Here is a 22016-nt window from a genome sequence, read left to right on the forward strand (position 1 = left end):
TCGTTTAATTAACTTAATTTTCTTCTCTTTCTCGAACAAAAGAAAAAGAATCACAATCAGACAAAAGATCCAAATAGTAACTTAATTGTCTGTTAATTTCTCTGTAACGATTTGACAACAATTTAAATTGTCTTCTCATTTTCTGTATTTAATTCACTCCAATTTTATCTGTTGTTTATTTTTCCCTCTCTTCCTTTTAAATTTCAATTGTTTTCCTGTGTAATTGCTGTCAGAGAATCAACTCAAAATAATCAACAATTTAATTTAAATTAAAATCAATTGTTTGTTTACCTTTTTCCTTTCTCTCTCTCTCTCTCTCACCTTTTCTTAATCATTCAATTGGATCAATGATTGTTACATAATATCAGTGTTCTTGTGATGCTCCAGTGATAATTTAAACCTCACATGATGGTGATAATCATCATCTAACCAGTGGTTAAACTAATTGTAACAATTTAATATACTTGTTAAACTGGAAATTGTTTTTTTCTCATAATTAGTAAACCAACAATTATCCACCACCATCAATATGACAAAAGGCAATTAAGGTTGATAAAGATTCATCTGATTACTATTAGTAAATCTTTACGATTGTTTAAAAGTTAATCATATTGATTTAGAATGTGAATTCAATTCAACAATCAAATCATTAACACCTCTAATTGCTTGATAGTATAAATGTTTATGTTTCCACAATTTAATCTCGTGATTCAAGTGGTAAAATAATTACTAATTGTCATCGATTCACTAGCAGTAGTAGTAGTATACACTTCAATTGGGAAATATTAATTGTTTCAAGATTTACATTAAAACTGAATTGACAGTTAAAGGGTTGGTGGATTTTGTTTATTAAAGGTAGACAAAAAAATTTAATTTCTGTTAATTGTTGTTTTTGGTGATGCCCATTAATTAGATTGCATTGAAAATCATTTGCTTCGTTGTAGTTGGTAGTCTTTTGTTGTTGTTGTTGTTAACATAACATTTTGCTTTATACACAAAGATCGTTGATTATAATTAAGATTTGTTTTCTCACCTTGAGAAAAACAAACCTTCATTTTTACAATTAAAGTTGTTAATTTGGTTTAGATATATAAAATCAGCTTTCAGCTCTTTTTCTTGATCTGATTTTGGTTGATTCGATTAAGCTAATCAAATCAATTTGTTTTATTCTTATGGCTAAACTTTAAATTAAAGTTAATATACTTTGGGTGATGAATAAACAGAGATGTATGAATCTTTACAGCCTGCTGCCAGATTAACCTGAAAAAGAAAGAGAGAGAGAGAAATTAATTAGTTAATTGTGATCTGAAAATAATTAACGAACCATTTTAAACTTACTCTTAATGGATGATAAGCTAAACAACTGATTGGACTTATTCGTTGGCTCATAAATCCGTCATGATATCTAATTATACTTCCAGGTAAACCATCGAGAGTGTAAATGTGAATTGATTGAGATGATGTACCGCTAAAGAAATTGGAAAAACAAATTGTTCGTTAATTGTTTGACTATTTGAATATAATTTGGATAAATTTACCAGGCAAAAACATCAGCTTCGGGATGAATAGCCATCGATGTTAATCCCTGAGATACGGCGATTGTTTTAATGGCAGAGGGACTCCGTTTGTCCCAAAATTTAACGATTCCCTCCGTGCTGGCAGAAAGTACGTTAACATGTTTCTGATTGTCAGGGTAAAGGTGGGCATTGACAACCCATTTAGCGTGTTCACGAAAGGTGAGTATCCTAGTATCGTTTGGTGAACATCGTTCGTCAAAAAGACGGATAGTTCCGTCTTGACAACCGGCGCAAATAATTGATCCATCTGAGCTTAAAGAGGTCACACTACAATCAGCGCCGGTGGGAAGGTCTCGTAGTCGAGCCTCTTTTTCCGAATCCCAGATTCGTATCATTTTAGAATCACCCGCTCCGATGAGATGACGTGACTCTTGATTCCAATGGATTCTTATGCCTGACCCTCCCTTTGATCCTGGTGATCGGGTCAGTTCATCTAATATTTGAAAGGCAGTGACCAGTTGTGGTGGTGAATTGTCCTGTTGTAGACTATGTAGTTTCCATGCTTTAACATTTCCATCATCACATGCAAGTAAAAGGATTGTTATATCGTGAGAATTAACTAATTGGGATGAGCTAATTCTACTTTTAAATGAATTGGCATTGGAAAAGGTTCCCAAAAGAGCGGAAGATGTATTATAACCACTATTGTAGCCATAGTTATTGTTACTTGAAGTGTCCCAAGTCCAAACAGAAAAAGATTCACGCTCAGCGACAATGAGATGTGGTTCATAGGGATGAAATTGTATCAATGAAGGAACTGATGAGTTTTTCTGTAAAAATATTTGTTCTTCCGTTCGACTTGGATCGGTGGTTGATAATTCATCGACTGCATTTCGTCTTACATGATAATTACGCGTTAATCTCCATTCCTTTTCCTCGTTACTGGCACTTTCGGGATCACTACTTTCCAAATATTTAACACAATTTTCATTAAAAAATTTAATACACCAACCGATAAAATCAGTTTTAACCAAAGGTGATCTATAAGTTATGGCACTGGTGTTATTTAAATCATCCGAGGTTATTGTATTATCTTCGGATATTCTGATATTCGGTTCACGACCAAAGATTTTCCTCTTCCTTGAATATGGAGTTAGAAATGAGGTAACATGAGCATGTGAAGGATAACCGATGCCAGCAATGGAATGACGACCATGAGGTGGATGATGTGAATGATTAACTAAATTACTACTGCTTCCAGTATGTGAGGTTAAATTGTTGGTTGACGATGAACCGGTCACCGTTGTTGCTATAGAAGATGTTGAAGGAATTGGACCATTTCCTCCGCTATTGATTAAACCGCTGGCACTTTGAGAACCTTCACTACCCTGTCTTTCCCTAGTAGATGAATTGTTTGTATGTTGATTGTTGTGGTTATGTGATGATGATGATGATAAACCTTGTTGATGTTGAGTTGAGTTTGTTGTTGTTTGAGGAGGTGATTCACTCATAACAAAGGTTGGGTGAGTTGCTGGAGATGAAGGTTCGGAAGATGAAGGATCAGATCGAGACTCTTTAAACGAATCATTGGACAAAGCACTTGGTGGTTGGACTTTTGATTTAATCTCATCGATAATAACCTGAGCCATATTAGAAACATCCGGATGAGGATCATTACCAAGGCTCATTATTGCTTTCCAAATGGTTGAGTAAACGTTTCCAATTCCACTGGTACCAAGAGTACTTGTACCAAAGGCTGTCAATGAGTTTGTTGAGCTTATCCTTTTGATAGCGGTTATGTTATTATTGTTATTGTAAACTGCTGCTGGGGGTGTCAATGAGTCTCCAGTCACTACTATCATAGTTGATGGACCAGATAAGAAAAGAAAACAAGGAAGGAGGAAAAGAGAAGATATCAATTAGAGGAACATCAGAAATAAAATGATTAGGTGAATATTGGCAATTAAAGTATCGTTTGTGTATATTTGTTGCAAACAGGACAAAAAGCTTACCATTGGGAAGCGTAGGTGTATATGGGGAAAACAGCTTCATGAGTCTCTCTCGAGATGCAACCTTACGAAGGCCGGAAATGTTAGAAGGAGGCGTAGTAGCGGCATTGAGCAAACCATCTTGAAGCGGAAGAGAAGAGGAAGAAAAAGTTATCAATATGAGTCAGGATGGAGAGGAATGGATAACAATAAGCAGACAATGAGAAATATAATGATTAGTTGATTAGTAGGAGGAGAGACAAAGTTCGAGGAAACTTTCATGCATTAGATTAAGAAAATCATGAAATTTCACCTCCTTGATTTAGAGCGTTTGGTTGTAAAAGTTCTTTCGATTTATCATCTTCTATCATTTGATAGGCCACAGCAACGAATTGATTTTCAAATAGTAAAATTAGACATTGGAGAGCACAAACCAACTCTTTTCGTACCAATGGACTACCATCATTTGAGACGGTATTGATTAGAGTAATACCAATACTGTGGTCAATTGTGTTCGCATGGTCTGTTCGCTCTCCAGCTCCCGTGATGAATGTACCAAGAGCGAAAACAGTCGCAGCTCGAACTTCAGGTATATCATCGTTTAATAGAGGGAAAAGTTTCTCGTGAGCCGAGTCACGAACTCCACACCAACGAGCGGCATCATAATTATTCCAAGTAAGACCAAGACAAATTGTTATCCATTGACGAAGTTGAGCATTTGAATCGGTCAATTGTTCTAGACAAACGGCTATTAGACTTCCTTGGTAAGCAGCTTCTTGACCTGGATGATAACTTCGGACAATACAGCCTAAAACAAAAGCGGCCATGGTTCGGTACTGAGCAGGAAGGTTGGTGTCGGAAAGTACATTGAGAAAGTATTTGTGACCATTGTCACGAATGAGTTCCTCTTGACAGCTCTGCTTTAAAATGAATTGATGTAAATTATTTTTGGATAAAAAAGATTTTCATCACAATGATGAACAAAAAAAGTGATACAAATTAAAAAAATATTTACCCCGTCAACGGCTAAAATTTTAGCCCAAATGAAAACAAGAAGCGGTCTAAGCTCTCGCGCTGAGCTTTGTAAAAGTTTCAAAACATAAGGGAAAATACCAACAGAAAGAGCCTAAAGATTTAAATTATCAAAAAGTAAACAGAAAGAAAAAAAAGTTTAATTAATTGCGTTATATTGATTACGATTAGAAAATGGAAATTACCATGTTCACAGCCCAAGGACCAAGATCAAGAAATCTACCAAGAAGTTCGAGTGCTTTAAGACGATGAACTTGACTTAAAAGTACTTGTAAAACTATGGGTAATTGTTCGGGATGATTAAAGTCGGGATTATGATTGGCATCGATGGTTTTCCCAAAGGTTAACCATACTTGAAATGCGGTTAATTGGTCCGAGAAAAATGAACTATGGCGATATTGAGCAGTAGGATCTTGTTTGATTAAGGGAAGTTGATGTAAACAATTGTCCACCGCAAGATCCCAAGCTTGCCACATGGGATGATGATAAGTTGAAGGAAGTTTGGGACTAGAGACGGGAGTACAATTATATGATCTCATTATACGATCAGCGAGAAGAAAATTCCTAAATAAACTAGCGACAAGTAGATCTTGACGGAAAAGTCGTTGAAAAGTTTCTCTAGGTAAAACATTCCAAGCAATGGTATCAGTAATGGCAGTGAATATCCAATTAAGTTCACCTAACATGGTACGACGATCACTTAATGAACCGGGAATCGAATCAACCAGATCAAGGTTAATTGTTGGTATTAATTTTGAATTTTGCATAATAAACCATCTAAGAGCAATTCTTAGTGGAGTGGTAAGACACGAGGTGAAGAGGTCAGCGGGAAGATCAGGATTCATGGGAAGTATCTGGTCAGCAGCACAAGCGGCCAGTTGAATGCAATTCTTGTAATTTGGTGATGATGCAAGGAGCATATTAACATTACCCAGGTTTCCCTGGTTTCGAGCTGTGGTTAAAGTAATCTGGTATTCTCGCTCATGTTGGATAGCAAATTGATTGAAAGATTGAACTATAAGGCCGGCACAGGAACAATCGTAAACATAAATAGAAGGAGATCCCATCCATTGTTGGAGATCATAAAGGGAAAGAGGTATATATTGAGTGTAGGTTTTATTGAAAACCCAAATTTCACCGTTAATTGTTGGCTTTGGAACACCGTGTCCATTGTAATGAAGTAAAACTCTGTCATCCTTGGCACCTCGACGTAATGAGGTACAAAACTTTTTTACATCATCAACAGTTGGATCTAAGCTTTGTTTATATCGTGCTCTTGGTTGCCATCTTTCATATTGTTTCTGTAACTCACTTCCTATTGCTTCCAGGGCTTTTTGAGGTGGCATAGAAAATGGATCAACCCAACACTCCAATTTAGCACAGGGTTGAGTTTTAAGAATATCTGGAGGATCGACACCAACATTAAGGCACAGAACAAGAGCAACGCTCACAGTTTTCATCTAAATATGTGTGTGTGTATGTGTGAGCGTAACAGAGAAAGAGATAGAGAGAGTCAAAGAGAAGAAAATATTAATAACTGGAGTAAGATAAAGAAGATGAATGGAAATAAGGTTTATGAGGCAATAGAGGGTCTGATGAATGAAATAGAAAAGAATTTGTATCAAATGATTAGCAGAAAGAGAAAAAAGGAAAGAAAGAGAAAGAGAAAGAGAGAGAGAGAGAGAGAGAGAGAGAGTAAAGGAAAATCAAAGCAAAACAAATAGTAATAAAGTACAACTAGACTTGGGTGGTAAAACTGATGAGCAAAAAAGTTCTCATTATAAAGGTTACATATAACATCTGACAGAATGAGATAATACCTTTAACTCTACTAGACATATACGTAAAGATAGAGAAAAACAACAAGAGAGATGAAATGAAAGAGAAAAGAAAGAGACTTCAATAGTAAATGAGAGAGAACATAAAAAATGATGGAAACATATATTTCAACACAAGGATGAAAAAACGAAAGGTAGAAAATAGTGGAAAACAAGAAAACTGGTAAACATCAACAAGAGAGATAAGGTTAAGTTTGAAAGTAAAGTGACACGGGAAAGATTAATTGATAAATTAAGAAGCAAATTATTGAATAATTATCGTCAATAGAATTAATTATCTTACCCTTTCTTTCATTCTCCATGAAACAGAATTTGGTGGCATACCTTCAAGCTTAGGTTCCAACCTAAGAGCAGAAAAGGCAACGGGAAGATTCCAATCGGGAAGAGATCGAATGTCTTCCACACAATCAGGTTCATAGTTCATCACCTTGTCCCGCATTAATTGACCGAAAATTTATTAAATATCATTCAAATTAAAAACACATAATTAAACTAAAAACACAAAATCTCCTTTTTAGTTAATTAATTTTCACTTTCAGCAAAAGAACAACAAACAAAATCTGAACGTTTTTTTTTCTCCTTCTATTGTTCGTTCTTCTAAATTCTACAAGATGGCGCTCGAGTAGAATTTTTGATTTTTCGATGAATTTTTTTTTGTTCTGGTTGTTTGTCGAAATTAACTAATTAATATTAGAATTGAGACCAACTTGAATGTGAAAATTGTCGTATATAAGTGTTGGAAGAACAACTTGACATCAAGTAAGTAACAGTAGAATAACAATTTGTATCCGAAAATTAAAAATATAAGTCGAATGACTCTTGTGATATGTAACATTGAACGTTTAGTTGATAGTTTAAAAAATTGTTCCATTATGAAAAACTTATTTAAAATAAGAGGAAAATTATTAATAATTGATTCCTGAAGAAATATTTACCGTGATTGCATCGATCAATTATAGTGAAGGGAAATCATCAGTGGATTACTCAACAAAGTCACAAGACTCAATAACCTCGAAGGAAGCGTTAAATGTTATTGATGCTCCAACTTTCGACGAATTTCGAGGAAAATGTGAGACCAATTGATAATACTGAGAACAAGCCACAAGAAAAATGAACAACAGTAATAGAATGGACCGATCATGACTATAAATTGAATGAAGAAGCTGAAGTGGCGAAACAAATCATAAATACGAGTCCAGGAAAATATTAATAGTAGCAACGGAAATTTAGTTCTGTGGACTTATACAACGAAAATATAAAAATTCGATTGGACAATATTCGAAAAAATTCGAACATAAGTTCCGTTGTTGATTAAAATTAGATATAATAAAGAATTGAAGTGAAGATTTCAACGAAAAGGGAAAATTTTACTAAACGATTTTCGGTAAGACTCAAGATATGTCCGTCAGCTCGATATTTTGACTTTGAGCTGACTTTTTTTCGATTTAAAGTTCAAGCTACAAATGAAAATGGACTTAATTGTTCAGTTAATTGTGTTTGTTTAAATTAGGTTAGGTTAAATCTTCGCTAATAATTGAAAATATTACATGTCATATTATATGACATATCTTGAGTCTTACCCGATTTTCTATTTTTTGGAGGTTTTTGAAAGTTGTTTCGATTTCTTCCCAATGTAAAGTTAATAAGTTTTCATATGGAAAATTTTCAAATCAACATCAAGTCGAACCTAACGGTCATTAATCTCAAGCAAAAGAAATTTAACTCTCACGAAGAATAAACTAAAATCGAAATTGTAATTAAGAAATGAGAATCAAAATTCTAAAACTAATTAAAAAACGATTCTGATTTTTCAAAATGGAAACTACATAATTTCTTAAACATCCTACTAAGTCATAAATTGCACCTCACGATTGATAAAGAAAATCAATCGCCAATACCTTTTGTTTATTTCGCAATTAAGTTAATATCGTTTTTTCAAATGCGAACTAATTATTTACTTGACTTAAAAACGATGAAAATTTTACATTTTTAAATCTCGCGCTTTACCTTCACTTCGCTTGATTATTAATCGTTCATTAAATTTCACCATTTACGACTAATTAATCCAATAATCTACCATTGATAGTCTCAATTTTTCAATAAAAGGCTATGAAAAAGTTATAAATCCGTTTAAATTGTGATCATTTCTCCATTTATTTTGAAATTGAAGATTAATTCTAACCACTGCCATCTAGTGAGTTTTGTCTCAAGAGAAATGAGAGATTAGCTGATTGAGTCGATTGAGAAACTTGTTCGACTCACTAAGCCGAGTAAACATTTAAATGAAATGAATCATTAATGTTTTGGTTTTCAAGTTTTCATCTGTTTTTTGAAATCTAGTGAAATTTAATGAATTTTTTGATTTGATTGGTTTTATTCCAAGTCCATTGAGTCTTATTCTTGTCTTTTGTTCACAGTGATCCACAAAATGGCCTCTCTTTATGAAGATGTTAGGCTTTACCGTAATTCCCGTGAGAGAGAAATCTATGATAATCTCGCTGATTTATACGCTGTTGTAAATACCCTACAGTGTTTGGAGAAGGCGATTATCAAGGATGCAGTTACAGCTAAGGAATATGATGCTTGCTGTGAGAAACTATTGGTCCAATATCAGGCGGCCTTTAAACAAGTTCAAGATGAATTCCAAACAATTGAAGCTTTCATGAAGAAATATCGATTCGATTGTCCTCTTGCTTTGGCTCGTATTAAAGAGGGTAAACCGATCGCATTGAAAGACGATAAAAACAAGTGTATAGCTGATATAACCTCTCTTTACATTACCATTCAAGATAAATTACGATTAAATTATAAATCAACCGATGAACTGCAACCTGATCTATTGGCTTTATTGGAAACTATGAATCGTCTGTCAATCTTACCCCCTGATTTTGGTGGTAAAACAAAGATCCAAGAATGGCTTAAGGTTTTCTCATCAATGTCAGCATCTGATGAACTTAATGATTCCCAAGTTCGACAATTAATATTTGATCTTGAAACTGGATTCACTGGTTTTAACAAATTGTTATACGAACCTTGATTTACCTCGATCATCTCAAAGGTCTATTAATTTTATCTCACAATCAGATGGAAATCAAGGAAAGAAACGAGACAAAAGGAACTGAAATCATTTTTTTGAAAGAGAGAGAAAGAAATTCATTTGTTATGTTCAATGATGATTAATTTTATGGTGATAATAATAGATAATAAAACATCAATGTTTTTAAAACCATAACTTTTACAGTTAATGAATTGAACGTGGTGACAATTAAAAGCGCTCAAGTGATTGAGTTGTGCCCTTTTTTTTGAAAAATTTGTAGTCAATTGTAAGGGTAAATCATTAATCTTCATGACTCTCAATTTTTGCAAGAGTTGCTTTCAATCGGAGATTATACTTGTTTGAGTCACCATCCGGAAGATAACGTTTATTAGCATAATCCCCATAAAAGGCCACTTTACAGGCCACAATTGACGCGTGATCCAATTTACCGGGTAACATGTATAGTTTATTTCCAACTTGCCGTCGACGAACTCGTTGTTCAGTATGATCAAAGTTGGTATCGAGATCATCATAAAGATCAGGATCTTCAAGTATTCGTCTTTTAGCTGTGGTCAGTTTGGTTGCCCATTCAATTAACAATTCGCACAATTGTTTAGCCGTAGTGCATGTTTGTTTAATCGGTTGACTAAAACCATTACGAATTATATCTTCCATTCGTAGTAGGCTTAATTCGTGCCTTTGAACAGCGGTCACAATTGGTAATGAATTGGTCGACTTGTCATTCATTGAATGGCTTCGTTTTACTTTATTATTGTTACTCGAACCATTGTTATTATCCTTAATGTTACTTTTATCCTTACTTGATGTGGTAATTAAATTGTTTGATGTCTTTTTTGACGTTGAGGTATTATTATTATGAGAATCCTTAGAGTGACCATTAGAAACATGATAACGATGATGACCACCATTCTTAGTGGAAGACTTATTATTACTTTCTAATGAAGATAATTTAAGATCTTCCGTTATTCGTGAGATCAATCCTTCACTTTTACGACGAGAGGTTCGATGATTAGTTGAATTTGTTGTTGTTGACGATGATTTAGATGATGATTTAACACTGTTACTTCTGGAGCAGAATAATTTTGAGTTAATCTTATTCTTGGTGGCAACTTTTTCAGGCGTTTTGTTATCACTCGAGCCATTGGCCTGAAAATACAATTAAAGAGAAAGAAAAAGATTAGACAATAATTAAGGAAATGTGATTAAATAAAACTGTTTTTTTTCGGCCAATAAGAAATGTATTTTTTCATGTGTAATCATTATTATTATCATTGTTATATTGTTAATAATGATGATAATTATGTTGATAATGATGATGAGACACAAGGCGTATATGTGCTTATATAATAAAAGGCGAGGTCCCTCTTCAATTTACATGAATAAAGTTATTACCTTATTGTTATGTTTCTCTGAGTTCTTTATATTATTAGAATCACTATTATTACGGCTTTTATTATTATTATTGGAAGTTGTTGTTGTCGTTGTCGTTGCTGTGGTGGTGGTGGAATCGGTTTTCTTTGGTAGAGCAAATTTACCCACAACTGGGTCAAAATTATCTGAAATCCCATCACTGGCAAGGAAGACAATGTCACCCTGATCAACGATGGTCATGGCAACGGTTAGATTATTCAATTCCGGGTTTGTACCTTCAACAGGGCCCAGAGCTCCCAAAGCTGATCTCATATCTCTCATTGAATAAATATCATGAGAACCTGTGAGTACATGTAAATATAAGAGTAAAGAATAAAGTTAAATATTAATGATTGATTGATTCTCGTTTAATTAAGCAATTTGTTTTCCTTTTTCTCTTTTTTTCATGTAATGTGCTTGGATTGTTGATTTATCGACTTATTAAATATTTTATCTTCTAAAGAAGGGAAAATAAAATTAATCAACTCAATGAAAAATTCAATTGAAAATTGTGCTAATTGAGGTCAGGGTAAATAGTGGAAGTTGTTGTAACAATTAATATTAAATGAGTATTAATTGAATTATTAGTCAGTAAAATGGGCATCGCCTTTAGGTAATAATTTGATTGGGTTAAAAGTATCAAGCATGAACTTGAGAGACTGAAGAAAGTCATGATTATCATGATTATCATGATGAAGATGAAGATGATGACGATAAAGGAGTTGATGAGTTTCAAGAATTAGGGGACAACAAATTAAAGAAAAATAATAAGAAAAAATGAAGAAGCAGGACAAATGATGTTAACTGTTTTCTTTCTTGGTTAATCAACAATAAAGAGAGAGAATGAGAGGAAATATCAAATTATTAGAATATAATTAATTCAATCTTATGATATGAAGATGATTAAAACTCCCATCCGAGAATAGATTGTACAATTAGCTGATTGTGATCAGGTTAATTTGATTATTAAATAACAAAAACAAGAGTAAACTTTCAAACTCTCACAACAAACATGAGTCAAGTAACCACCATCAAACTGTAATCAAATGATAATCAGTTGATTGTTGCTATTATTGATGATGATTAGTTAGTAGTTAGTTGAATAATTAAGTATGACTATTTATATTAGCACAATCAAGAGAGAGAGAGAGAGAGAAAGTAACAAAAAACTTCACTGACATAAGGGAGATGAAGTAAAAAGCCCTGATCAAATGTTGATCGATATATTAAACGGTAAAGTACATTATAATTTAGGAATTGTGATCAAGTTAAAATAGTAAAATATAATCAGTAAATATAATAACAATCAAAAAATAATCATAATGGTAACAATAGTAAGAGTAAGGGAAAAAAAATGGAAAGAAAAATGAAAAGTAAACAATTGGCTATTCAACTGATACTCAGAGTGCATGAGTTTATATTAAAAAGTTTGAAATAATTTAAATTAAAATGAAAAATATTCAACAAGTAATTTACCGATGTAATAGGAGTGAGAGAGAGATGATGATGATGAGGGGCAACAACATCATTATCATCTCTATTACGAATAACAATATCAATTCATCTTCATCTTTGGCATCGTCACTTAAAACATCAACTAACAAGTAACATTACAAAGCCAACATTTTGAAATTGAATGGCTTTGAAAAAAAGATGATGATGATGATGAGAGGATAAAGATGAAGATGAAGCTAAGTGTCAGTGAATTTTTCTTAATCTTCTTTATCGTTCACTGTTATTTATCTTCCCTCTGGCCTCTTATCCTTCTCATCATCACTATCACTAATCTCTCTCTCTCTCCCTCGACATTTCTCGTGATTCTATGAGCATTTTTTTAGCTACTAAAATAAGTGAAAAGTAAAAGGACAAAAATCGTGACAATGATTGAACAGCGAGCAATTTAAAAGTGCACATTAAATTGTGATAATAATGATAAGTTTTGATAAAAAATGGGAGATACTAAGATGATGAGGATGATGATGATGATGAAAGACTTGAAAGTCCTTGGGACCACCTAAGGATGACCAAGGTTGATTTCTTTAAGATATTGAGGTGGTTTTTTTGCAAGATATTTAAATCCAACAACAGATTGAATAGTTGATTGTTAAAGGTTAACCACATTATAATTATCGCCATTATTACGTATAGTTAGTGAATTTAAATCATCAACATATTCAAAAAGTTTAATTGTTGGGTTTACTAAGAATTGATTATTAGCATTGATAAAGAAATTAAAAAAAAAACATCAATCAAACGTTTGTTAGAAAGTTGATAATTATGTGTTAATATTTGAGAAATCAAATTAAGTAATTCAATAGTTGATAATTTTACAATTTATATACTGGTTTAGTTTAATTGTTAATTGCTGAGTTGATTTAACTCTATCTTGATTGTTTAGTTGGCTCACATGTAAAATGTGATATACATGAGACATGAAAATAAATTTATATCATTGATGATAAATTTTTTGCACATCAATAATTGATAATTAAAATGGTAAATGTTAAATTAATTAATGTTATTGATTGACCTCAATCTGATTAGATATTGTTAGTGTTTAGGTTATCCATTATTTGATTAAATTGTTACTATATTGTATTACAAGTGTGAGTAATACAATTAAATGACCATTTTCAACATTTCATGTTAATCTGGACATTTAGGTCAAATCTAATTGTCAGATTTTGCTTGAAATGTATGAGATTAAACCAAAGTGACAGTTATTATAATGGATAAGAGGAAAGATAATCAAAATTGAGCAAGAGATGGTCAATAAAATGAATGGTCAATTAATAATTGACAAGTTCCAATGGCTAAATCATTAATATTGTTTATCGTTGTTTCATTTTTTGGTCATTTTGATTATGAGGATCTGGAGGAAATTATAATTCATTTGAATTTGTAAATTTAATCAATTCTGATAATCTACCTTTTTGTTTAAGTTTTCAACAATCAACATCACCAGGTAACTGTAATTATTATAATTCAATTATAATAACTAACAAGCTGCAAGATGATGGTGATGATGGTGAAAAAAGTAAAATAAATATACAGGCTTAACTTTTTTCCTCATCAAAACAAAGGTAAACTAATGGTTTATACATTAAATTAAGTTAATTAGTGATGAAGATAATGATTATTATCATGTAAACAAAAGGTAAATTTTTAAAAGGAGTAAACCAAAAAAATTCAAGTGCGTCTGATGTACACTGTATGTTATTAATCAAGGAATATTATTAAATGCGGAAATTAATGAGATTATTAATTGTGAGATTAGATGTTGGTTTAAATCAATCATCTTTGGAGTGTATCAAGTTTGACAGAATAGAATCAGACATGAGAAGAAGGAGAGAGAAGACGAGATTGAGACTAATCAAATCATATGGGAGTAAGATGACGAAAAAAAAAGAAGACAAGAAGAAAAAAGTTACTTATCATATTGAAATGCTAACAAAGTTCATTGAGATCAATCAGTGTGATGATTATTATGTAGACAGTTTTGGTTTTGTCGGATTTGTTAGAAGGTGAGACAAGTAAATAAGTTATTTAAGTGTAGACGATAAATTTTAGGATGAGGATGATGAAGAAAAGGCAATACGAGTATAATAATGACCGTGGGTTAGTTTTAGGTGGAAAGATAGAGAAGGGAAGGTGACCGAAAGAGAGAAAAAAACAACAAGTAAGTGCGAGTGAGAAGGAAGATGAAGAAAAACAACCGAGGAGAATAAACCAGTAAAGAGAAGGAAATTTTGGTAATAAAGAGACGTTACGGTTTCTGTTATTCAAACACACTAACATTTTGTCTATCAATTTAGTTGATGTATTAGAAGAAAATAAAAAGAACAAGAAATTCACGAATTAATAAGAGAAAAAGAGAGAATAAAGAAAAGCTTAACCTTCATCTTGAACCATTTTCTTTGTTTCTGTTTTCACTATTTTCGCTTTTCCCGGATAATTTAGTTTGTTATTGCTCTTTTTCTGGGCTTCATTTGATTCTCTTTCTTTCTCTTAGAAAATCACTCATTTTTTGTTAGTGTTTACACTGACCTTGGGTAATCTCTCGGACACCATGTTTCTTTGAGTACACATAGGCGAAACTATCACCAACATTACACGAACAGACAGCAAATTTATCTGAATTTTTAAGCTGAGCAATAACGGCAACGGTTAAGGTGGTTAATTTTCCGTTCTCTTGGAGTATCATACTATGGGCAGCTGAGAAAGATCGTAAAAGACAAATGAAAAGGTCCATTGTATTGTTCACCTTGACACCACCCTCAAGGTATAAAGCTTTATTTAGATAATCAATGGAACCATGGATTGCACTTCGAGATGCTATGCAAGCTCCTTCACCCCAATTAACACCATCAGCCAGGGCAAGTATGGCAGAATTTTCTCTAACACAGATACCAAATGAATCGGCAATCGGTTCTCCAGCTCTTTGATTGGTAGTAGGATGTTGTTCGTAAAGTGAGACTGACATTCCGAAAGCGTTTTCTGTTGGACAACTCCAATTACAAACACCAGCAACTTCTTCGAGTAAAGGTAAACTGGTGATGGAAGGTGTTGTTGTTGTTGTTGTTGTCGTTGTTGATGATGATATTGAATTGGGAAGGGAAGATGAGTTAAAGGCTGAAGATGAAGTTTCCAAGGTTCTTGGGGTCAACGATGTTTTCGATAGAATTGATGAAATTGATGAAATTCCATTGGTAGAAGGTAATTTATTGTTCCTTTTCTTTACAGGTTCGCGCTTTTTCATGTAACCATCAAATTTAGATGAATAATATGAGTCATTATGCTTGGTGGTGGTAATGGCGGGCTCTAAAAGAGACAATATATGATAGAGTAGAAGAAGAATAAATATAAAATGGAAACAAAAAGATTATTATTAAGATCAAAGAGAGAATAGAAAAGATGAATGAGAGAGTTGAGATTGTGTTGTCTGATTTTTGAGAGAAAAAAAAGTTCAATGTCAAACACAATCATCATCAAAAAAAAACAGGTTATCATTATTATTAATTATTAGGAGCATTGATTAACAATTATTTGATTGGTTTTTTTTAGGTGAAAATAAGTGTTACCTGGTGAGTTATTGTTGGTTGATGAGGATAGATAGCCATCTTCATTTTCGTCTTCATCGTCAATGAAAGCGACATCGATGGCAAGATCAGGAGGAACTTGAAAAGCTTTCGATCTTGCATCGGCACCAACAGAAACTAATCCAAGTCCAGGTCCAGTGTAGGCTGAAACTAATCGACTTGATAATGGATCAATATTTTTTACAGGTAAATCATAACAGGTTTTACCACAAATAACGTCCGGTTGAGGTTCATTATCAGTGAATGATTTTTTCAACATTTTACACATCATCATCATGATTGGTTCGAATTGGGAGATGTTGATGGAGTTAAACACACGAGGATCACGAGAAAATTGTAAAAATGAAAACAAAGAAAAGCAACAAAATGTATTTGCACAATTTCAATGCAGCAAGATTGTTGTCATCAGAGTTTTTGACACCAGAAGAAACAAAACAAAAAGAACAGAGAACAAAAAAAAATCTAGACAATCAACGATGAGAAAGTTATGCAAGGAAAAGAGATGAACAGGAAAAGATACAAGTTAAGATGAAGAAACAAAGAGAAAGAGATAAATCAAGGCACCATTCACTTCAAGCAACAATGGAAGTAACGAAACATTGAGAATACAGAGTCACCACCACGAGTAGAATTAACAGAGAATCAGAAATCAACAATTAGAGAAAAGGTTTGGCAAACGAGATTATGTTGAATGGAAGGAGAAACCATGCCAATGGTTGAGTTGAGAAAAAACAGTTAAAACAGAAAAACCAAAGTGGAAGATTCTAAAAAGAAGGTGAAGTTAAAAATGAATTATGTTGATAAGGTTGTTGTTGTTGTTGTTTTTGTTGATTAGATGAGTAAGAGAAGAGGCGAGATAATAATGAAGAAAAAGATGAGTAACCATGTAAACTCAAAAGAAAAGAGTTTTCAAATTACATGAAGAGAGAAAAAAGTCACTTAATGAAAGGAAAAAAACATGTTAGTTCTTCAATTGAAATCAATTAATTGACTCTTAAAGTGTGAAGAAGCAGAAAGGAGCAGAAAAAAATCAGAATCAGTTGATTAAAACCCAAAAAAAACACCAAAAACAGCGAAAAGAGAAAAAAGTAAAAAAAAAGAGAGAGAATGAAAAACCAAAACAAACTGAGAATCAATCTGAATATGAATCAAGGATCACAAGTGAATTTCAATTTGTTGAATGTGTTCCAACTCTTTGAGAAGAGAAACATTAAACCAACAACAAGAAAGAGAAGAAAAAACAGATAAAAAAAATGAGACAAAAAAGGAAAACATCATGTTGATTTACCTGAGAAAAGAAAAAAAAATTCTATTTGATGATGATGATCGATTTGTGGTTCCACCTGTTGGGGAGAAGAAAAAAATTCGCTTGTTGATAGTTTTTCTTTTTTTCTCTCGAGATGGCGACGGTTAAGTTACTTTCTTTTTCTTTTTTTTCTCTTTCATTTTTGTTCTCTCTTGGATTTTATTTTCTCTTTTCATTTTCCTTTTCACTCTACAATCAAAAAGTCTAAATTTCTTTGCATTTATACTTTTCTTCTTTTCTCTTGTGTTATATTTATATTTTCGTCTTCGTTTCTTTTTCTTTTTCTTTTTTTTTTTTCTTTACTATTCATCTCATCACTTCATCATCATCCTCTCATCATCGTCACCATGATTAAGGAAAGTAAACATCCAATTGCCCGAGCTCTTTTTGTGGATAAAAGTGATCTTGCTGAAAGGGAAAAAGAAGACCTTGAATTTGTTGATAAACTGTTATCCAGAGAGAGTAAATTATTTGCTTCTCGGTATGAGATACTTTCTGTTATAACTTCTAATTCCCATGAGAATGATGAAAATGTTAATGTAAATAATTTAAATAATAACAAGAGTCGATTAACAAAAAGCCACCGTCATCATAATCATAATCATCATCATCATCATCGACATAACAACAATCATCTTAATGTAAATAAAAGTCACAAGTCTAAACATCAAAATCTTCACCATCCATACCAACATCATCATCATCATCATCATCATCATCCAGTTGTGAACAACATTGGTAATGATTCAACTCACCTTGTTAATGATGCACCGGGTAAGTTGACATTTTCACAATTTTTAAATTCTCCTCCCATTTTAAACTATTTGTTGAGGTGGTCACATAATAATAACATTCTAGTTCTCGTCATAATCAACTAATTGGTTAAAAGTTTATCTCTACTTACACTCTCAATACCCATTCTTTAGGGTGGAGGCTTTTACATTAGAAAATCGTCAAGTTTTATTTTCTTCTCTATTTTTTTTACTTCAAATGTTGACAGTTGATGTGAAAATTTTAGGCAGCGTTTTTTTGTGATATATTATTTATATTCAGTTTAAAATCTTATGACAGTTTTTTTTTCATTTTCTTTCAATGTATTGTGTATAAAAAAGATGGACGATGAAAAAGATTTAAGATCGATAAGGTTTTCTCCAACCTGAAGTTCCAGCTTCAGCTGACCAGTTATTATTGTTGTTATATTTTCCATCATCTTTTTTCCTCTCATTAAATTCACTTGTTTGTCCTGTTGATAGAATTGAATCTTTATTTTCACCATCATTTTCATCTCCATCAAAACCGCCATTTCTATTATGATCTTTATCACCATTATTATGATGCAACTTTTGATTATGATGAGAATGATAATTATGATCAATACTTGTCTCTGTTGGTTTAATTTCGCCACTATTTTGATGGTAATAATTTTTTTTCTCCATGTATTTGAGTGGACGTTTATCTGAATAAACGGGTCGCCGTCTATCTCGCCTTCTATTAATCCAAGGAATATCTTTTTCACTCGATGTTTTATGTGTCTCAGTTTCAGATTCTTCTTTACCAATATTGTTCCATTTTTTCTCTTTCCAAAGTTCTTCAACTTTCTGCTCAAATAATCTATGTTTAGATCTCTCATAGCCTTTATCAAAGGTTTTCCTATCAGTTTGTTTTAAACTTGTTTCTTGAGATGTTGTCTCAGGATCTTCTGGATTACTGACTTTTATTTCATCTGATGAGGGATAAACTGAAATATGTGATGTTAAAGATGACATTGATGGTGAAGAGGAGGGAGATGAAGTTGAAGATGATGAGGGTACCGAAGATGAGGCTGCTGATAAAGATAATGACATTGAAGATGAAGATGAAGATGATGATGATGGTCTAGGCCTTGATTTACTTTGAGATTGTCGAGATCGGGGGATTTTCGATCCATCTAAAGGTAACCTGTATTCCATTCCCTTTGGATCAGAAGCTGCTGATTTACTGTCTTCATCTATTGCATTGTAATCGGTAACAGTTGTACTACCACCACCATTATTACCCCGATGAGATTGTGAGTATGATGAGAATGGCATAAACGGATGATCAGATGAGATGTCAAAATTATCTGCAAGGTCATCGGTATCTGATGATGACAGCGGATCCTGGACTGGACCAGTAAATCGATAATTTTCTGTTTCCTCTGAATTTTCATAATCTAATGGGTCAACATGGTGTCGATAATGATGATGATGAGTTTGACGTTTTTTGGCAGTTGCATGTGATCGCGCTGATTCTCGTTCGATAGCTAAAACATGGGAAGTTGGTCTAACTGGAGGTCGTTTTCTCGGTGCTGGTTCTGATTTCACTTCACCTGATGCCGCTGTGGAAGCAGAAAGGGTGAAACTAGCTTTTGTTTCGGGGCTTTTAGTGGGTTCGTATGTGGTTCGTGGAGACATTTGTTGAGCCTTATTACTATTATTATTATTATTGTTGTTGTTGTTACTGTTTGAATGTGTTACCTGAGATGATCGCACTTCATAAGTTGATGGATCTGGAATGAAGATTGGAAAAAGTCTATTCTTTGGTACTTTAGCTAGATCAGGATCGTTAGGTCGATAAAATATTATCGGTGGATTTCGTGAATTGAAATCACTTTTCTTATCGTCATTTTGATCATTTTTGGTTGATTGTTCTTGTTGAATATTTGTCGATGAAGGTCTTTGTATCTGATGAACATGGTGATGAGTTGCCTGAGGCTGTTGATTATGCTGTTGTTGGACAGTTGTCATCAATGAGACCGGTACAGGTACTCTTATTATTGTCGGTTGGTTTGTTGAATTGACCTTGTTTGTAGGCACCGGAATCAAGGCAGGATTACAGGGCATCAGTGGATGAATTATCGGCTTATTTTCTGAACCACTGAAAACTGGTCTTACATCATTCATGGCAACATGATGAGTAATCATCTGACGAGTGTGACCTCCGTCTGATTGTATTGATCCCTGTAAATTATTTTGACCTACTGTTATCATCTGATTGGTAACTGATGGTTGCTGTTGTTGTTGTTGTTGTTGCTGTTGCTGCTGCTGGTGCTGTTGTTGGGATTGAGCAAGAGCAGGGGATTGTTGTTGTTGCTTAGGCATTGATCCTGTTGATGTTAAAGGTGAAGGTGATAAATGATTCTGGTGACTTTGAACTTCATAATATTGTACTGGCTCATAAGAGGGTTTTATCTTCCATAATCTTAACTCATCTTCAGCTGCATCAGCGGTAAATGCAACTGGTTCCAAAAGTCCAGAATCTTTAAGATAAGAGACAGTATTTCCGTTTCCTGAAACAGTTAGAGTATCTGGATAAGTCCCATCAGAAAAAGGTTGATCAACTGTGTGACCAGGATTATATCCATTGAGACCATGAATATCAACCAATTGATAATTTTGTTGAGAGGTTGGTGGGTTTTTATGTCGATGTGAGGATGATGAAGATGAAGATGATCCTCTTGGTGAATGAAGTGTATGATGAGGCCCCTCCATGATAAGACCCGCCGATGTTGCTGAAGTAAAATGAGGTATTGACTTGAGGAAACTTGTTAACTCAACAGGTTTCACCTCAATTGTTGTTTCCTTTGGCCAACGGAACAATTTAGTTCGTAATGAGCCATCAATTACCTCACCGAACTTGGGTAAAAGTCGAATAGGTGTTTTTGGTACAAAAATACCGTGAGTTTTAAGCACATTACCAAAAATTGATCGCCTAGAGCCTGGACTAGTTGATACAAATAAGAATCCACCGGGTGGGGTCAAGAGAAAAAGAAAACACAATTTCCATAACATTTGAACCAATCGATTAACCATAATGGTCAATATAAAAATCGAATCACGAAAAAACTTTGAAAAAAAAGGAAATAAAAAACAATAACTTCTATCGATAACTTTGATTTTTAGATATCGAAACAAATAAACTTTAAATTAATATCAATCATTAACATGGAAACTGTTAATTTTTATAATTCATCCAAAATTTAAACTTGATGAAAAGTTTTCCAAATCATTTGGTGTTGTTACACTTAATCACAATTAAAATCTAATTGTATCCGAAACAATCAAGCCAAACTTTGTGATACAACTGATTCAAGATTATGAGATTTGATAACGACAAATGGACATATTCAGTTTGTCAACTCCCTCTGAATCAGTTATATCAAATGTGAGAGAGTGAGAAATGATCAACTCATTGATTACAATTAATTGAGAAAAAAAAACAAATCTGTAAAAGTGTAACAATTAACTGATATCAAGGCCTAAATGATGATACTTATAAAAGCCAATCTATTGTTTTTCTCAATCTACAATTGTATTAATATACTCTAAGTATATATTAAACATTTGATAGTCTTTTAAATAGGCCAACAATTAATAAACAATTAAGTAACAATACAATATATGAAAAAAATTGAACAATAATCAGGTTAAAAAACTCAAAGTTTATATTTCATATTGAAAGTATTCATTGAGTAGACACATTGATTATCCGATGAAGCGTATGAGAAAAAAAAAGTTTCAAGTGCTCATCATGATGATGATGATGATCATGAATTGACGAGTGGGACAAAGAGGGAGGTGTGAGGGAGGTATTCTCTCCTTGTCAAGTGTGTATGTAAGTCACTGTGAAGATAAAAGTTTTCCCTCTATTTTTCCATTAAAAAGAAAAGAAAGAGAAAGATAGAGACAATATGAATTCTTTTGTTGATTATTTGAAAGCAATTCTATTATTAGCTTAATTGTAGCAATCA

General features: G+C 33.1%; 4 protein-coding genes across 6 annotated transcripts; 1 reads left to right on the plus strand and 3 right to left on the minus strand.

The window, feature by feature from the left end:
• Positions 1–817: 817 nt before the first annotated feature.
• LOC128393955 (regulatory-associated protein of mTOR-like) lies at positions 818–6937 on the minus strand. 3 transcript variants are annotated; one of them, XM_053354188.1, is made up of 8 exons: positions 6659–6937; positions 4723–5997; positions 4521–4631; positions 3819–4422; positions 3530–3646; positions 1539–3372; positions 1339–1468; positions 818–1260 (listed from the first exon to the last, which is right to left on the minus strand). In XM_053354188.1, the coding sequence occupies exons 1-8, from the start codon at positions 6812–6814 to the stop codon at positions 1195–1197; spliced, it is 4293 nt and encodes a 1430-aa protein (XP_053210163.1). In that variant the 5' UTR covers positions 6815–6937; the 3' UTR covers positions 818–1194. The 3 variants fall into 3 exon arrangements, with proteins under 3 accessions (XP_053210163.1, XP_053210164.1, XP_053210162.1); XM_053354189.1 differs by having other exon boundaries at positions 1539–3369; positions 3819–4425; XM_053354187.1 differs by having other exon boundaries at positions 3819–4425.
• Positions 6938–8652: 1715 nt separating this feature from the next.
• On the plus strand, positions 8653–9607 carry LOC128393919 (vacuolar protein sorting-associated protein 28 homolog). Its single transcript, XM_053354149.1, has one exon. It carries the CDS (start codon positions 8804–8806, stop codon positions 9410–9412), a length of 609 nt encoding a protein of 202 aa, XP_053210124.1. The 5' UTR covers positions 8653–8803; the 3' UTR covers positions 9413–9607.
• On the minus strand, positions 9532–17229 carry LOC128393918 (PP2C-like domain-containing protein CG9801). The gene is made up of 4 exons (XM_053354148.1): positions 15925–17229; positions 14891–15664; positions 10826–11145; positions 9532–10579 (listed from the first exon to the last, which is right to left on the minus strand). The coding sequence occupies exons 1-4, from the start codon at positions 16217–16219 to the stop codon at positions 9713–9715; spliced, it is 2256 nt and encodes a 751-aa protein (XP_053210123.1). The 5' UTR covers positions 16220–17229; the 3' UTR covers positions 9532–9712.
• Positions 17230–18378: 1149 nt separating this feature from the next.
• LOC128394019 (putative mediator of RNA polymerase II transcription subunit 26) lies at positions 18379–21078 on the minus strand. Its single transcript, XM_053354254.1, has 2 exons — positions 19140–21078; positions 18379–19070 (listed from the first exon to the last, which is right to left on the minus strand). The coding sequence occupies exons 1-2, from the start codon at positions 21076–21078 to the stop codon at positions 18379–18381; spliced, it is 2631 nt and encodes an 876-aa protein (XP_053210229.1).
• Positions 21079–22016: the final 938 nt, after the last annotated feature.

The sequence above is a fragment of the Panonychus citri genome, unplaced genomic scaffold (genome assembly GCF_014898815.1).
Source record: "Panonychus citri isolate SS breed McGregor unplaced genomic scaffold, ASM1489881v1 Contig00139, whole genome shotgun sequence".
NCBI classification, from domain to species: Eukaryota; Metazoa; Arthropoda; class Arachnida; order Trombidiformes; family Tetranychidae; genus Panonychus; species Panonychus citri.

Coding starts and splice junctions, on each gene's coding strand:
- LOC128393955 (XM_053354187.1), bottom strand. CDS start 6,814: ATGCGGGACAAGGTGATGAACTATGAACCTGATTGTGTGGAAGACATT. Junction 4,632..4,722: donor GTCCTTGGGCTGTGAACATG/GTAATTTCCATT, acceptor TTAAATCTTTAG/GCTCTTTCTGTTGGTATTTT. Junction 3,373..3,529: donor TACACCTACGCTTCCCAATG/GTAAGCTTTTTG, acceptor CAACTATGATAG/TAGTGACTGGAGACTCATTG.
- LOC128393919 (XM_053354149.1), top strand. CDS start 8,804: ATGGCCTCTCTTTATGAAGATGTTAGGCTTTACCGTAATTCCCGTGAG.
- LOC128393918 (XM_053354148.1), bottom strand. CDS start 16,219: ATGATGATGATGTGTAAAATGTTGAAAAAATCATTCACTGATAATGAA. Junction 11,146..14,890: donor TGTCCGAGAGATTACCCAAG/GTCAGTGTAAAC, acceptor ATGTACTCACAG/GTTCTCATGATATTTATTCA. Junction 10,580..10,825: donor CAGAGAAACATAACAATAAG/GTAATAACTTTA, acceptor TTGTATTTTCAG/GCCAATGGCTCGAGTGATAA.
- LOC128394019 (XM_053354254.1), bottom strand. CDS start 21,078: ATGGTTAATCGATTGGTTCAAATGTTATGGAAATTGTGTTTTCTTTTT. Junction 19,071..19,139: donor CCGATCTCGACAATCTCAAA/GTAAATCAAGGC, acceptor CTTTATCAGCAG/CCTCATCTTCGGTACCCTCA.